Below are 17931 nucleotides of genomic sequence, written 5' to 3' on the forward strand. Positions count from 1 at the left end.
GGAGAAAACATCTCAAATTATACATTGGAATGGCATGCACACTTCCCCTAATACAGTGAATGAGTTCTAACTTTAGCTCCTAACTAGATGTGCCCAATGCAGCTCAATGAAATCAAAGTTCGGGATCGAGATTTATCATAAGTGTAACTGGCACAGCGCAGCCAAACTTTCATGGAAAAAAATGATAGCACTGATGATTATTAAACACTAAACATGCTAAAACAGATGGCTTTAGTGCACGGGGTTACTCTTATGATTTCCAATAGGGTAGGAGGTTTTGAAAGGGTCCTCGAGGAACACGGAAGGACTGAGTGAACTCACTTCAAGGATAGTTTTTTATTTTGAAATTAAAAAAAATGGGGAAATTAGGATTTACAGGATGGGATAAGGCTGCCGCTGGCCCTCGTGAATCTGTTATATGGCCAGATGTGAATAAATGCCTCTTCAAAGGCAGTTGTCAGTACACTAGACTGATCCCTTTACTATTTTAGGAGTGTGGGAGGGATGATGCATCCTCTCAGGATTGTGACTTCAGCTGGAATAGGCATCTTCCTCCATGCCAATCTCCCTCATGGGGGCTCATTACAATATGGTGTTTGCCGTCCTGGGAGCGTGGGTCACTTGACATCTCTCAATATCACCTGAAAGGAGGGTGAGAGAGAAAGGTTTATGGCGGACAAGATGTGTTAGGATAGTTGATAGAGAGGTAACTCCTATGGAAGTCGCCATTTAAGGTTCCCCTGCCTGACTGCCATCTTGGAAGGAGGCAAGAAGACACTTATGAAGGGGGTTAAGCCCACTTTCGTAATAGCATCCATTACCTTGGGTCTTTCATTCCCCCCCATCACATGACTAATCCATTTGAGTGTTTGTGATCTTAGTGCATATCATTCCAAAGCTTTGATTTTTTTTTTTTCATTGTACAGTATTATAATTAAACTTTTCAAGATTGTATGTATGTGTGTACATAGTACACTATGTATGTAGGTTACAAAGTATTCTTTTCATACATTTCAGTAGGTAATCATTTATGCTTGACTATTGTCATTGAGGCTAGAAATACCAAACATAATTTTAAAAGGTTGCTGTAATATTTTTGAACAGATATTTATGAAAGCTAATTCACAAACAGGATTGACCGAGGATTTCAAGGTGTAATGAAACGGTGGGGCTTCAAAGGTCTGCCAGCAAGTCATGGTGTAACCAAGGCACACAGAGCTGGAGGAAACATAGGTGGTGGTGGAGAGAAAGGCAGAGTTTGGCCAGGTACAAAGATGCCAGGACACATGGGCCGCAATAGGCGAATTCTCAGGGGAGTTAAGGTAAGTGGATTTATTATGGTTGTTTTTTTAAAGATGTCCAGGAAACTTTGTGTTATAGTACAGAAGCATTGTACGTATTAAAGGGGTGGCAAGTTAGGTGTGAAAATATATTTTTTTTGGGTGTGTCTATAATATTTATACTAGGAACAAATGGTACTAGTACACATATGCTTCAGATTTAGCCCAAAAAATCCATTTATGACCATTTCTTTTTTGCTCCTTTCATTTTGGAAAAAGTTACAATGGTTACTCCCCATTATGTTATTTGTTTTACATGAATGACCCTTAATGCATTACAAAACCCTTGTAATAACCTGCAAACCATTCATTGAGATATTAAATATCATTATTTGTGAAGGTTTTTTGTTATTTTAGTTTTGTATCATCAAAACAGTCTGCCAAATTTGATGTCATCATTTGGGCAAGTTTAGGCTTAGTGTGAAATATCAACGAAATTGGTTGGAATATGAGTATTAAATAATAAAAATTTAATAACTTCTGTATGAGAAATTATTGCTATTTTAATTTTATTACCCATAGGAAGGTATATTGCTATTTTAATATTACTGCCCATAGAGAGGTATAACCTACAGTAAGTGAGACTCTCGCTGCAAACCATAAGCAGTGCTGAAGGTCTTGGCAGAACCAGTTTGACTGTAACTGTTTTGGTGTCCTTCTTAATTTTCATCCTTTCCATTTAGACCCTTCCCACCTAGCTGTGCAACTTTTTAAAACTGTCTTTCTTGAAATTTCATCCCTCTTAAATGAGTAAAGCCTTTGGAGAATTAATAACTCTGGATTAGCATTCAGGTTATACTACAGTACCTTATACTGTAATCTCTAATAAAGTAAAATTAATGAAATGAGAAAACAGTATTTGAATTTTGTGATCATGGTTCTAAGTATAGTTTATATAAATAGAAGTGAGTGTAATGTTATAATGTTGCAGTAGTAGTTATCTGTAGTTGAAAATCGTAAGAAGGTAATGAAATGCATTAAGGGTTTGGTATATCTTATTTAAGGCATGCAACTTAGAAATGAAAAATGACAGTAACAAGCACATTTCCTTTGCATTGCTCTTAAAGCTTAATATATTTTCTAACATAATAAAATTTGTAATGCTGATTTAAAATATAAATGTATTGTAAATGTGTCTACTAATGAAAATTTAAAATACTGTAAAGGTATTGTGTGTCCAGAACATTTTCATGTTTGGATCAATATTCCTCCTAGAATAATTTTTTCTAAGTAAGGTGAGAGTATTTACAGCAATTCCTGTCGGCTATAAATATGTTAAATATATTGAAGCAAAGAGAAATGACAGAATTTTAATTCAGTGTTTAAAATTCATCCAGATATGGCGAATCAACACACGACACAATGTCATTTGGGTAAGTGGCCCAGCTGTCCCAGGGTCAGTTGGCAGCTACGTTAACATATATGACTGCTCCTTACCAACTCGAAAGATCAATGCAGAAAACCACCCACCATTCCCAACATTTTTCCAAGATGAAGAGGACATTGAAGAAGAACTTTATGATGCAGATTTGCATGTATTTTCAGATAAGTCTGTAACATTTGCAGAAAAGTAAGCAGATTGAATGTGGATAATGTAAATATTGTGTTATATAGTATTGTTACAGAATTTACAAATAAATTCTCAAGATAAGATACCATACTGAATCTGTTGTTATAAATGGTACTAATAAATCCTAATATTGTACAGTCTCCCAAAGTTGAAAATCTTAGTTACAGACACCTCTTACTTGCAAATGAACTCAGATAAAACCTGTTAAATACAAGGTTTCATAAAACCAACATGCCTACAAATACTGACTCTGGCCATTCATTAATCTAATACTACCATCAGTTTGAATGGGAACACTTGCCACTAGGACTGAAAGAAATGTATAAACTTGCATGACATTCAGGTTTTGAGTTTTAGGCATTCATAACTATGCCACTAAAGCAAATATCTGTCGTAAGCTTCTGTGATAAATCAGAAAGAAAGTCACAGTTGAAACAAGAGTATAAAACATAAAGCAGTTGATAAATCATGATACCCCATCAGTGTGTGGGGCTAAGCCAAGGATAGTAGAGTTTAGCACATCCTTCCCCCCCCTTTTATTTTTCTAAAATGAAAACTTTTAAGTAACTTACCAAGTAATTACATAGCTAACAGTTTCTAGTATCGGCAGCTAAAATTTGAAATTTGTGATAGTGATTTCTTCTCTTTTGGTGTAGGTAACTAGTCCCATCCACTTTCAGGGAAGAAGAGGAACAACTGAGCAAAGAGCCTCAATCTGTTTCTGCCATCTTACGATGTAGGGCGTGAGCAGCAGCTGACTTGAAGAATTCAAATACTTTGCTGGTGTTCTGATTCTGACGAATTGATGAAGCTTTTTTGCATTTGATAGCCTTTCAGCACCTTATTTACATGGGGTTTTAAGTAAAACATTAAAATGTTTCATGGTTTTGTGACTCTTAATTGTGTTTGGACTCTGTTTATGGACTTATTCACCGACGATGTCAGACATAAGTATGTCTAGCACTTGTTTTTACAGCAAAGGATGCAATATAAGGTTTACCTCAGCTAGTTATGATGTAAATACAGTATCCATGACTTGCAGGGGTCAAGAGTGCTTAGTTAGAGAAATCTTGTCCCAAATGTGAGTACTAATGGGATCCTAAGCAGTAGAACATTTTAAATTCATATCTATCAAAGTTAGCAAGGATAGAAAGTGAAAAGCAACTATTAAATATGACAACACTATAGCGAGTCAGGAGTCAACTAGATCTTCCATTGATATGCCTATTGTATCTGTACCTGTAATTTCACCCATTCCCAGTCCTTCGGATGTTCCACTTGACTTTACCCAGCTCTATAACTCCTGACCCCAGTGTCATTGTCAACCACATTGTCAATCACAAGTTTGAATTATTAGTGAATACTACAACTCAGAAAAGTGATTCAGTGCGTGCTCTTATGGGAACGTAAAGTGAGTGATAATAGTGAAGTGTTGAAGGAGGTGCTGGCTGCCCGTCCCACCAATTCTCCTAAGCAAAGGCCCAGGCATACTCTCTTAAACCTGGGAGAGGCCATACTGGAAGCACAAGGGAGGTCGGTGGGATCTGCCTGCTGATAGTCTGTCCTTTCAATCTCACATGTAGTTAAGTCCCAGGTGATGACAGACAGCTAGTAGAAAGGCATCTTTTTGGATGTTCACCATCTTTCCTCTAGTTCAGAGCCTTCTAGCCCTAAACAGAGGCACCAGTGGCACTTTAATGATGTGTTGAGACCATTGAAAAGATCTGGTGAATGTATCTTGGCACTCCTCAGTTGCCGTGAAGGAGGCTGTGCCATCATGCAGTTTTTGGGACAGTCTGGAGCGTTTTTCCCCTGAACGTTCTTCCTCCATTTCCAGGCATAAGCGCCCAGTAACAACAGTTAGTGCAACAGACTCCAAGCACCAATTGGTGCCCAAGCTGCTTCCGGTAGCATCTGAGTACTCGGTAGCATCTAAGCATTGAGTAGGGCCTGAGAACCATGCCTCCATTGGCACCAGAGCACTAATTGGCACCAAAGCATTCAGTGTCTTCCAAGCACCCAGGGACTCCCAAGCACCTGGTGGCTGAGTGCTTAGTTAGTTTCTTAGACTGGTTGGTAGGCACCCTGGCTAGGAAGATTCAGGAATATCCTTCCTTACCGACAGACTTTTCCTCAGATTTCCTAGGCGTTCTCTCTTGCCCAGATAAAGGAATTAGACACTTCTCAAGAGTTAGCCTCCCTCTACACTTTGGGGATTATGAAAAAGAGCTCTGTTGCTCTTACACCATGAAGCAAGTCACCATGGCCCGGAAGTCTGCGCTTCTTTTCTCCCCTGTCGTGAGTGGTTTCCTGTTCCCGCAATCAGTTGTGACTGTACTGCAGAAGACATAGACTCGGGATCTTTTACCGCAATCCTTTAGGTGACCTAAGGAGCTTCCTTCTCTCAGCAGCAAGTCGTCCTATCATCTACAGCCCTTTCCCTTTCGTGGGAGTAGGCAAAGGTCTCAATCAAGAGCAAGAGCAAATGTCTGTTTCAACTCCCGTTCCATCAAGAAATCCTCAATCTAGCGTTCCTCCAGAAAATGAAGACAGTGTCCTCCATACCACAGTAGGAGCCAGGCTCCATCATTTTTTAGGAGGTTTGGAGCAAGAGAGGGCCAGAACGATGGGTTTTAGAAGTCCTAAAGTTCAGCTACTCAATCCCATTCATAGAAAGACCTCCTTTAGTCAAGAAGCCTGTCATCTTGACTGCCTACTCCATAGGCTCAAAGAGATTTTTGGCCCTTGCAAAGGAAGTACACTCCCTCCTCGAGAAGAGGGCGGTAGAGGTAGTCACAGATGTAAACTCAGGTTTCTGCCGGACATTCTCCCAACAACATATGGAAGTTGTAAATCAGTTTATCCATCCTACTATTTGAGGGAAGTTGAAACATTGTAAAATGTAGGAAGTATTCCTTCCATCCTTTCTCTTTGCCTTGAACTAGGATGTTACGTTCTAGGGGATACTCACCAGTTTTTTAATAGTTCAGTGGTGATATTTTAAATTTGTATGGTGTAGGTAACAGCATTCTTATCTAGTTGTTTTGTGTTGGTACTGCGCCCAGGGCAGGGGTATTTTTGTATATTTTGCTGTCATTCGGAGTTGACCTTTGCTGCAAAATCACCACTGATGTAGCAGGTGACTCACTCCTATACTGCCTCGCCTCTGGTGAGGAAGATGATTGCCAACCAGAGGTAGTATCTTCCTGCAGCAGTTCCCTTACCAGGTAAAGAAACAATAAGCATTGTCAAATGCTAATTTTTTCTATTCACAAATTCATTACATTCTCTAATGTTTCGGGGTAGAATAGTTCATGTATCCCACCTTCTATCAATGCAGAAACATCTATGTAATTACCTAGTTGGTAAGTTACTTATACATATAAAAATGACATTTTTATAATAAAATAAAGTTTTATATAGTACGTATACTAACCAAGTAATTGCAGAATGGGAGCCCACCTGCCTCCCCTTAAATGTATATCAGGGTACAAATAAATTGAGGCTCTTTGCTCAGTTGTTCCTCTTCTTCCCTAAAAGTGGTCAGGGCTAGTTTCCTAAACCAAAACAAAAGAATCGTTACCACGAATTTCAAATTTTAGTTGCTGATACTAGAAACTGTTAATGGCAATCCAGTTTTATGAGACATAAAACTGGTGATTTGTGACATCATAATGGGCCGAGTTTTGATTATCGGCACTGTAAGGTGCCAGTAATAGGGTTATGGCACCATAATATTCCTAACCGTGGCAACATTAACTGAAACTTAGCGCTATAAATCACCAAGTTATGGTTAATGGTGGTTTTTGCTTATCAGCACCCCGCTGATAACTGGGGACTGCCTGTATACGTACTTGTACTCGGTATAGAATGTTGTATACTGTCATGATACTGTATCTGGCATGTTAACTCCCTGTACTTAATTTCTTTCATGTGCGTATTGTAACTTAACAGGCTGATGGCAGTGGAGAATCTAGAAAATCTTAAGTTTTACTAAAAATATAAAGCATGTTCTAAAGGGTCCACAATAATACAGTGTTAAGAGTTCGTGTATAATTTTTAAGAGTACAGAAAGCTTTCGAACCCTTCCCTGGGTTCATCTTCAGTCCAAAAAATTATACACGGACTCTTAACACTTTCTATTATTGTGGACCCTTTAGAACATTATATATACTCTCACAATAGAGAGTTTTTCCCTAATATAAAGCTTATTTAACATTACATGAATATTACCCAGCTGTATATAGTTTCCACAGAAATTCTATCCTCTTTCATCACTGCATGGTACTTGTAGTTTAAAAATTTGATTTTTTTTTTTTTTAGCTGCGTTTATATGCATTGGAATGTAAGATATGTTCTGTATATTAAGACTAACATTAGATTACTGACATTATGCATAAACTGAATGTAATTGTTCCAACTGGCATTCAAATTCAGAATAAAGACACCAGAGAAAGATCTTATTCGTAATATGAGGACTGTCAGTATTACTATTCAGATCAACTTTTGGGAGGAATTATTTGAAATTTGTTTTTTCCCTGGGAATAGTAGTAATACCAATAAATTAAATTAGTACTAGTGTACTTGAAACTCTTGGCATAGTTAAATTTGCTGGTACAGTATCATCATTTATTTATAGCATAATAAGTAGAAGCTGTTTGATATTTGGTATTATCATCTTGTTTTGGTTAGTGTGCCCTAGGTTGGGTATGTTCATTTCAGACCAGTACACATTGCTATTTTCTTGAATAGGTATCCGAAAAGGGAAAGCAAAGCACAGGGGAAAATGTTAATAGCTTATGTTACACAGGAAAAATATGAAGCAAATAATTTAACTATGTATGGAAGATGTCAAGTAGAAGAAATAGCAAGAAAATAGACAATATACAGGTGGTCTTCGGATATCGGCAGGGGTTCCGTTCCTGGCCAGGTGCCATAAAGCGCTCCCAATAACCACTGTGGCACGCCATAGCGGACGGCTGGCTTATGCACTTAAGGCGCCGATAACCAAAAGTAGCGCCATAAGAAACCTTACTTTTTAATGAATATTTTAAAAAACTGTCATAGAGCGAAGCAGCCGATAACCGGAGACCACCTGTACTAATAGTATAATACGTACTATATCCTAGACACAGTGTTGTTGTGTTCACATCAAACAAAAGTGAGTCTTTTGTAAGCTTGTGAGGGAGAAACCAAGAAAAGAAATAAGAAATATCACATGTATTAAATAATCTTCAGTAGCATCACATACTTTTGTAAATCGTGTCAATTAAAAGAAAAGACTGGACTAATATAGAAGAATGTGTAAAAAATGTATGTAACATTTGATAATGGATTGTAATTTATTTGATTTATTTTTTTTGTGAACCTTATGCTCTGTAATTGTTCATATATGAAACAAACCTAGATCTTAACATGAGGATAAAATCTTTTAGCGCCAGGTGGAAACCGAAGTTCTACAATTTTATATGCTTTTTACCAGTTTCCAGCTGGTGCTAGAGATTTTATCGACGTTAAGACCGTAGGTTTGTTAGCTATGAAAAACAAATTTAAAAAAAATTTGCCATTTTTTACCCAAATTATTGCAGGTGCTCTTACTCCGTCTTCTGGCCTTTGACATATTGTGTATCTTTTCTAGATAACCTAGTACTCTCTCTCTCTCTTTCTCATACATTTTACTGTAGTCAGCATCATCGTTCAGTCTTCTTTTAATAGGAATTTGAAATGGAGAATATAATTACCATGAAGGCCCATTAGGGTGAGAACCTGTTGGAATTTATTATAAAGAAACTATTGCAATTCAGATGATCTGCAACTCAGAATGGTGAAGGACTTCATACTGGAGAACCTGGTACTGCATATGTATAGTGTCCAAAGTAATTGAAGTAGTAACCTGGAGTCTTTTGCATACACAGATATTTTGAAAAACTTGATGATGTAAAGTTATTCTTTCTTTAATTCATCAAAGTAATGCTGCAGGGTTTATGAAACTTTGGTATGTTATTCTTTCTATAATTCATCTAATCTGGTTGTAGTGATTATAACATGTAAGTTATCACATTGATGTTATTTATGCTGTGCTTTAACTGCAATCCCCGCATTCCAACTAAAAATTGTACTCGTCCATAATTTTGTCCTTTAGGTTCTGTGTAGTTTTGAAAATTTTTAAAGTTTCATTACTGTCCAGTATCTTTCTTATAGCCTTTTTATCTGTCGAAAAGTCATCTAGAGAGCACCCTTGATACTCCTCTTTTCTAAAGGTTTCAAGGTACAAGAGTATATTCATTTTCAAGACAATTCAACCATCAGCTTACCATCTATTCACTTGAGGAAAGTAACTTCAGCGCACTTCATTTTCAGTTTATAGGGAAGCTTTATCTTTTGAGTCTCTTGCAAATCTTCTCTTGGTAGAGCTTTTGTATGGTTTATAGTATAGTATTCTTCATCATCAAGCACATGATTATGTTTCATCTGATGAATAGTAATAATAGTATTAAAAGATCCTTCTCCAGTGACTTGTACAGGGGGTCCTCGAGTTACGACGTTGATCCGTTCTTACGATGCATCGTAACACGATTTTCAGCGTAAGTCGGAACATTGAAAAATACCACATGATTTAATGTAAATACCTATCAATAACAACGAGAGAACAATTCCTTACCTTTATTAGTTTGATTGGCTTGCACACTGGAGAGGAAGCTGCGGTGCTGGAGAGACTGGGGGAGGTTAGTGAAGAGAAAAAGAACCTCCAGAAGTTGCTGGAGATGCTGAGGCAGGTGATTCTTGAGGTGAGGCAGAACATACTAGTACTGGAGATGCTGAGGCAGGTGATTCTTGAGGTGAGGCAGAACATACTACTGGAGATGTTGGGGCAGGTGAGTCTTTAGGTGAGGCAGAACCTACAGAAGGTGCTGGAGATACTGGGGCAGGTGAGTCTGGTTAGCAGAAACATTCAGAAGGCTGCTGGAGATTGTGGGCAGGCGAGTCTGGATTAGCAGAGGCAGCTGAGGTAGAGGTACAGGATCTCCTGCAGGCCTCTCTCCTTCTTAAAATACTGCTCCAGGTTAGTCTGAACGAGAGCGACCTCTTTTCATCCAAGATCTCCTTGTAACACTGCATCAAATCCATGACGCCTCTGGAAACCCTAGTGAACCTGTCCAAGTTGGGATCCTGAGCCTCAAAAGTTGACAACGCTTGCTGCAACTCTGCAAAACCTCTTATCAAGTCCTGCCTTGTGAAAGCCTTAGGCTCTGGGGTGGGTGCTTCTTCTTCTTCCTCTATCATCTGCTTCTCCAGTTGTATCAGGTCCTCAGCAGATAACTCCTCGCCATGAGACTCCAGCAGCGTAACATCATCAACCTCCATCTCCAAATTGATTTCCTTACTCAGGGCAACAACGTTCTTGACAACTAGCTGAACTGTGTCCTCAAACCCATGGAAATCATTCACAAATTGAGGACAAATTTTCTTCCAGACACCATTCATGTTTGTTTGGTAATTGGCCCGAGCCTTAAATCGCATAAACCAACCCCTACTAGCCACAAACTCTTCACTTTCACTTCCCTCCCCCTTTTCTTTTTTCAACGCTTCAAACAATCTTTTCGCCTTCTCCTGAATCACCATAAGGCTGACTGGGATACGCCGTTGATTTTGGTCTTCCAACCAAAGCACCAATAACCTTTCCATTTCAATTATTAGACCACTACGCTGCTTAGTTATCACTGTCGCTTTCATAGGAGCAGATCCTTTCACATGTTCAACGATGCGCTCTTTATCTTTGATAATGGTAGCAACGGTCGAACGGCTAAGGCCAAGCGAGCGGCCAATGTTTGTTGGCGTTTCTCCCTTCTCAGATCGCTTTATAATGTCCACTTTAATTTCCATGGTGATGGCCTTTCTTTTCTTCGATGCATAACAAAGAGCAAAAAGTTACAAAAACGATACAACACGAGGGAGAGAGAGGCAGTGTAAACAACCAAAATGGCGTATGGGCGAGGAATGAGCGTAGCGAAGCGACGCCGTCCTCTCCCCCACAAAGCGTATTCTTCCGCCGTGCGCCCGGAACTAGTTCGCGTTTGTTTACGTTGCTTACGACGCTAAACCGCGTAAGACGGAACGACGCAAAATATTATTTTTTATATTTTTAAGGGGGCGCGTTCGTAACCACGAAACATCGTAAGTCGAGACCAGCGTAACCCGAGGACTTACTGGGTAGTCCTCGGTTTAACAGAGTGGGTGTGTGTGTGTGTGTTTTCCGTTCCAAGCCGATGCTGCTAACTGAAAATCAGCGATAACAGCACTAAAAACCTGATTATCAGCGCTGTTAACCAGAGATCGGCACCGAAAATCCAGTTAACAGCGTTGCTTAGATAAACACTGTAAAACCGGGTAGCCATTAACTGATACCGCTGTTAACCGAGCCTCGGTTAACAGCGGTATCAGTTAATGGCTACCCGGTTTTACAGTGTTTATCTAGCAACGCTGTTAACTGGATTTTCGGTGCCGATCTCTGGTTAACAGCGCTGATAATCAGGTTTTTAGTGCTGTTATCGCTGATTTTCAGTTAGCAGCATCGGCTTGGAACGGAAAACACACACACACACACCCACTCTGTTAACCGAGGACTACCTGTACCTGTGTATTATGCCATATTCTGAAGACATTGGATGATTGCATTTATATTGTGAATAGTGAACAGCACGGTGAATTTTGAAATTAATATATATAGGTAGAATATAATGTTAGTGTTAAAAGTATAGTGATTGAGAAAATGTTTGCTTAGTGCAGTGCATGATTTTATTCAAGTGTTGTAGGCGAAGTGAGCGTAAAAAGAGATGTAAAGTGAAAGATAGGGTCACTGTTTCTAAGGCACTAGAATTTTCATTGTAGACTGTCTGTGGTCCTTTAGAATAAGGATATTGGTTTTGTGTTGGGAAGAACATGTCTTTTATGGCCATCAGGGGCCTTATCAAAATTTGCAGGTCATGGAATTTGTCCTGATCTGAAGGATAGAATTGGAGTACCATATTACAAGCCATAGTTAGTATGAAGTTCTGAAAAAGCTGATGAAGCTACAAAATTTTTCCTGAAAATTTTCAAAGGATGGATTTGTGTTGGCTACAGTGCTAAGCAAATTATTAACATAAAAAAATGAACCTTGTGGAATATGTCAAGATTTTTGTTGCCCAGATGTGCGTACTAGGTATCACATTCACATTGCACTCTAAACCAGATCAAGCTTATTATCAGTTTATCAAAAACCACTGAAGGGATATATGGGGCAGCACCTTTGTTGGGAAGGCCAACTTCAAGGCATGGACAGTGGTAGTCATCCACCATGGGTGCTATTCTTACCTCCTAAAACTACTAGTATCATCTATCATATAAACAAAGCAATTATCTTTACGTTCAAGGTATACTACAAGCATTGGTTGGTCTAATTCCCCAGTACTAACAGTAACTGGAGGAATTTCAGCATGAAAAATAGATTTCATTGTTGATACTTTGGATGAGCTGCAGCTTTCAACATTAAACAGAGGGGGCAGAAGAAATCATTACTTTAATGTGTCAGCAGTTTCACAGGCTCCCTATTATTGAAAGCATCTGAAAGTACATCATCAGGTTGTTGCATGAGACAGGTTCAAGACAGTAAAGACAATGTCACCAAACTGCTAGTATGTCATAGTGAGTCACCAATCAACAAGCATTGACTGTATCGGCTTGCAGTGGTCCGAGAGATTTTGGGTGAGTAGCAGGCCAAACCTCGAAAGGTACTAGGCACAGTGTTTTTTGGGTATTGTTGCATGGTCTGAAGATGCCATTACAAATAAACTCCATTAGTTATAACTTTTTAATTAACTACAAAAATGACTGCAGCTTTCACTATCACCCTAAGTATCTTGCATCTTTGGCAACCTGGGCTATGCTAGCATTGCCAGTTTTAAGCCTCACCCACAGATTTAAATTGTAACAAGACACGGAGTAGATTACAATAACAACAGTTAACTATCATATATTCAGGGCTTAACCCTAGCTCATAAGATGGTATCCTCCGTGCAAATGGCTACCCACATAGCATAACCCTTTCAGTGTATCCCCCTGTATCCTTTCCCTCTGCTGCCGAAGTCCTTGGTCATTCTAGGTAGCTGAGAGAGGGAGAGCCACTGCAAGGATTGGAAGCAACCCACCTGGGACAGCAGCCATATTGGGCCCTAAGGTGGTCCAGCCTTGCAGTTCAGGAAAACCTTACGGGATCGCTCCTTTGGACTCCTGCAGTAAGCCTAAGATGAACTAAAGTATTTTGGCAGCCTGTTTTTTCCGCCTACTGAAGTATTTCGACTCTTTATAACGAGAAGGCCCCCAAGTAAATCCCATGATTTACCACATGTACTTCTCTCTCACCATTCATCTCGTTAACCTCACTTTTCCCAAGTTGGCCCTTGTCCGAGTCCAGATTAGTAGAAATGATAGCAGTGTCTTTAGACTGGTAGGGTCATCTTGTGCCCGGCCAGTTGGTTAGAGCAATTTTGAAGCATTCGGGCATGATATTGTAGTAATATCTTGATGGTGTACAGTTAGGGCCTTAATTCATGCTAGGTCTATAGTAGTTAATTTGACCCTCCCTCTTTCAGAGGGATACATTTATCGTGTGTGATGTAGGACAACTCTCAGCCCGCTTTCGTTCATCACTGGAACTCTCCATGTGTAACAAAACAATGGAATTTCACCTTTTACAGCAATTTTAAATAATTATATGTCCCTCTCATTTGGCTAAGTCCATGTGCCCTGGCTATGATTAATTTGTGAGCTATTGTTGCTATTTATTAACTGAGTATAATTACGCCTTGCAGTAACTTGACGAAGGGAAATTATTAAGATTAGTAAACTCATTCTTTCCATTCTTCCCAATTTTTTTTTTTTTTTTGGGGGGCGGGTTTGTTTTACTGTCAGCCATTTTATAGCATTCCATTGTGATTCCATGGCTGACAAGTAACACAGGTGACCTTGCTAAATCTCAAGCAATTAAATCACTAATAGATATTCCCTTAGTAAAAACAAGCACATAAATTATAATTGTAAGTGTAAAATACAAGCTGAGATCCAAGGTCACGAGCAAGAGGCCTCTTAAAATTTGCACCTGGCAGGTTAGTGTAACCCTTAACGCTTCATAGCAGTAGGGATTTTAAAGATCTTGTGCATATTTACAGTTATTTTACAATAAATGCATGTTATGTTTTGATTTGTAAAGTAAAATCTGTTTACTGCCCGATGTTGTAAGTCCATTTTAGCGGGCAAGCCCGTATTAGCCCAGCATTTGGTCATTAAAAGTCAAAGCCAGCTACATTTTTTGTGCCCTAACCCTACGCAATTTCAGCGAGGGAAATTTCAGAATTTTACCAAGCCTCGTTTTATGTGATGCTGCATGATTAGGCTGTTCATGTATGCTACAACTTTAGATAGGGCGCATGCTTGCCAAGTTACATTTCTATGCCAGGGAGTAGCATTTGGACAAGCTTTATTTCGTAAAGCGCAAAATCAAATCAAAACAACCAGTTCTTTTGGCTTAAGAAGACATATTGCCCCAGTGCTAGGAATTAGGTAACATAAATTTATGCATGCTATTTATATTTTTTGTTTGTATGGTGCTTTTACGTTGTGGAACCAGTGGTTATTCAGGAACAGGACCAACGGCTTTACGTGACTTCCGAACCACGTCGAGAGTGAACTTCTATCACCAGAAATACACATCTCTCACTCCTCAATGGAATGGCCGAGAATCGAACCCACGACCATCAAGGTAGGACGCTAATACCATACCAACCACGCTGCTGAGGTGCTCATGCTATTTATATTTTGCTTTCAGTTTTAGTGGGATAGGCATATACAATTGGCTAAGGAATGTTTATTGTCCTATTATAGTAGAATCATTTGACTTTGAGAGAGGAGAGAAGAGAGAGAGAGAGAGAGAGAGGGAGAGGATAGGGTCAGTTTTCTTAAGTTAGAGAGAGAGAGAGGATAGGGTCAGTTTTCTTAAGTTTTACCTAGGGCATTAGTTATTGCTTTCAACTCCGATAGATTATATGTAGCCTTTCAGAGGGAAATAGGAGTTGTATTGATTTCATATCTCAATAAGCAGGCCTATTATAGAATTTCATGTTTTCAGACTAAGTGCTTAGCCTACCCCTCTGTTGCTAATAAACCCATTTAAAGACAGGCAACCAATTTTCTAGGCTCCTACATCCTATATGTACATTTCAATGTTGCATTCTGTACAACCATTAACTGCCTTGGATTTCTTGAACTGCACTTAGGTGCCTACTCAATTATCATGCCCTTACACACTTATTTGTACTTATTGTACCTAAAATAGGCATATATGTGCCCATTTTAATTTGTCACTAAAACAGCCTACTCTTGTGCCTATTGTTGCACTGGGAGTCATTTGGTTATTTTGTTCTGTCTTATGGAACAACACCTTTGTCGTGCTTTTTACTACTATGTCTGTGGGCAAATTATGCCATATTGTTCTTCATAACAGCTACCCGTTTTTCGTGAACAAGCCACACATTTTGTGCCTTAACTCACTGTATATGCATACAAACCTTGCACGCCAGAAACCTTACATTGCGTGCCATTCTGCAGCTATAAGCTAAATTCCGTAGTGCCTCATATTTATTTCCTAGGAATGCTCCCACTCCTGTGTGCTAATCCCATAGTGTGTTATATCTCCGTTCTGAGGAATCCATAACCTCTGCACCATAACCGGTGCCACCTTTGTGCATGTTATCCACAGCCAATTTGCACCTTTAAGGTTGATTCAGACTATATGTCCAGTCATGCTTTGCTCTCGCTCCAGTCCAATAATGTTACATGAATTCCAATGGAAGCATTCACACTGGGGCTCATTGCCCGCTCTCACTCCGGTCAGGGTCCCTCTAAAAAGTACTCTGACAGGAGCAAGAACAAAACGAGAGTGGACCAACTGCCAGTTTGAACAGTTGCCAGTCCTGCACCACTCTAATTGAGATTCAGTCGTCATATAAGTAAGTAGTTTTACCCTTTATCCCATGAAAACATGGATAATCGAAAGAAAACACCACAATGAGGTCATGCAAAAATATAGGCAAGTTAAAAAAAAATAATAATAACTCCCAATCCTCAAAAATTCTTTAGAGCCAGTATACCATCTTCCACTTAGACCAGAAATGCTGAAGAATTTACATCACGTTTTATGTGGATCAAAATTGCAGAGAAGCTGCTAAATAACCTTTCACCTGTTCCAAACATGATGAAGATCTACTACATCATCAACCACCTCAAAGTTATCACATAACTTGCTTTAATTATGCTTTGCCACCCCTGTTACCTAAGGTTATCTTTTTTTTTTCTTGTCTATTCATTGGCATGTGGCAGGGTTAATTAAATATATAGATTTTAATAAAACTTCAAGAAAACATTTGGTGACTGACTCTCTCATGTTTATCTTTTGGTAAAGAATACTTTGCTTTTGTACAGAAACAGCACCAAGTCATCTTTCAATACCCACCAAATTTTATTATATGGAGGGGTCACAAGATGGATTTTTCCACCAGATTCCATGGTATCTGTTCACTGAATTGGTACAGACATTTTGTTAAAATACACATGCATACTTTGGCAAAGGATTTCAAAACTATTCTTTCTAGCTTCTAGCATTGGCTTTAGATCTTAGTTCAGTATAAGGCACCTGTGATGAGGTTAATAGTACTCATTAGAAATCTTGTGAGACCTTTTGCCTAATAATGACTAAACACTAGATTAATACCACACTGTATTCAACATTACAGTAGGAGTAGTAAAGGAGCTTTTATTAATGGAGCTTAACGTTTTTAATTTTGTATATAGTAGTATATACATATATACATATGTATATAAAAATGTACACCCAGAGTTTAACAGGGATTAAAATCTTGCCATATCACAGGTCTACGGCAATTTTACATAAATTAACTTAAGGAACTAAACTAAAACAACAAATCATTGTCAACAGCTGGTATGGATTATATTTGATATAAACACCAACTTTTTTAAGGTTCGAATTTATACATTAATTTAATTTTATCTACAATACTTCACAGACTCAAAATGGAATCTGATATATCACAATGCCCTCACTAAAGTGAGTTAGTTCAAAATATACTGGCAAAACTGCAGGAGAAAATTGATCTTGTTCCCATTAAAAATCTAAAATAGAATTTTCAGCAGTATATTACGAAAAGATTTTGGTGATTTTCGTCACTTATCAGCTTACTTTGTAGCATGATGCATAGCATGAGCAAGGTACTCAACATTGCTAGATGCAATGCCTGCCACAGAGATACGTCCATCTTTGGTAAGATACACAGAAAACTCTTTGGTCAGTTTTTCAACCTGGAAAAAGTAAATACAAAACTTTATTACAGAGGTATTGATAAATAATTCACCAAAAATTCACTGCAAGCACTACTAAAAGGAAAAGGAGATTGAAGTCATTAAATAAAATTACATGTATAACTGAATCACGAAACTTAGGAACGTGATAAATCCATAAATAAAGATAAATGCCACAAAGGAAAAATAAACGAAGGAGTGACTGCGAGACCTTTCGACGTTTCCACGTCCATTACTAAGCAGAACGTGGAAACGTCGAAAGGTCTCGCAGTTACTCCTTCGTTTATTTTTCCTTCGTGGCATATATCTTTATAAAATTACATTTATACAAAATACATATTCTCTGTTTTACTGTGAATTACAACTTGGCAAAGTAATCCTCTGTATATGGACCTTTTTCAGACAAAATTTTTACCAAAATCCAATGTCATCTGTTTTCATTATGGAATAATTTCATGTATGAAATCAGCATTTGCATCACTAATTTGCATTAGCCTTAGGTAAATTATGAAAAAAGAAAATTCAATCTGACAGCTTTCAATACCATTCCCAATTACAGCCAACAAATTGTCTGTGTAAATGTAAACTGGATATTTCCTTCTAAATCCTCTT

At 38.5% G+C, this 17931-nt stretch overlaps 2 protein-coding genes across 3 annotated transcripts in view; one reads left to right on the top strand and one right to left on the bottom strand.

Annotated features, from left to right (window-relative positions):
• LOC135213719 (large ribosomal subunit protein uL3m-like) overlaps positions 1–3005 on the top strand; it is a 97131-nt gene extending 94126 nt beyond the window's left edge. For both annotated transcript variants that reach the window (XM_064247830.1, XM_064247829.1), the window contains exons 6-7: positions 1133–1322; positions 2678–3005. In XM_064247830.1, coding sequence (XP_064103900.1) covers positions 1133–1322; positions 2678–2914 — 427 coding nt within the window. In that variant the 3' untranslated portion in view covers positions 2915–3005. The remainder of the gene's footprint in view (positions 1–1132; positions 1323–2677) is intronic.
• A 13921-nt stretch (positions 3006–16926) lies between these two features.
• Positions 16927–17931, bottom strand: part of LOC135213722 (aspartate aminotransferase, mitochondrial-like) — a gene marked incomplete at its 5' end in the record, with an annotated part of 34124 nt that continues 33119 nt past the window's right edge. The window contains 1 exon segment of the mRNA XM_064247832.1: positions 16927–17319. Within this exon segment, the coding sequence (XP_064103902.1) occupies positions 17197–17319 (123 nt within the window).

This window comes from Macrobrachium nipponense, chromosome 43 (genome assembly GCF_015104395.2).
Source record: "Macrobrachium nipponense isolate FS-2020 chromosome 43, ASM1510439v2, whole genome shotgun sequence".
NCBI lineage: Eukaryota > Metazoa > Arthropoda > Malacostraca > Decapoda > Palaemonidae > Macrobrachium > Macrobrachium nipponense.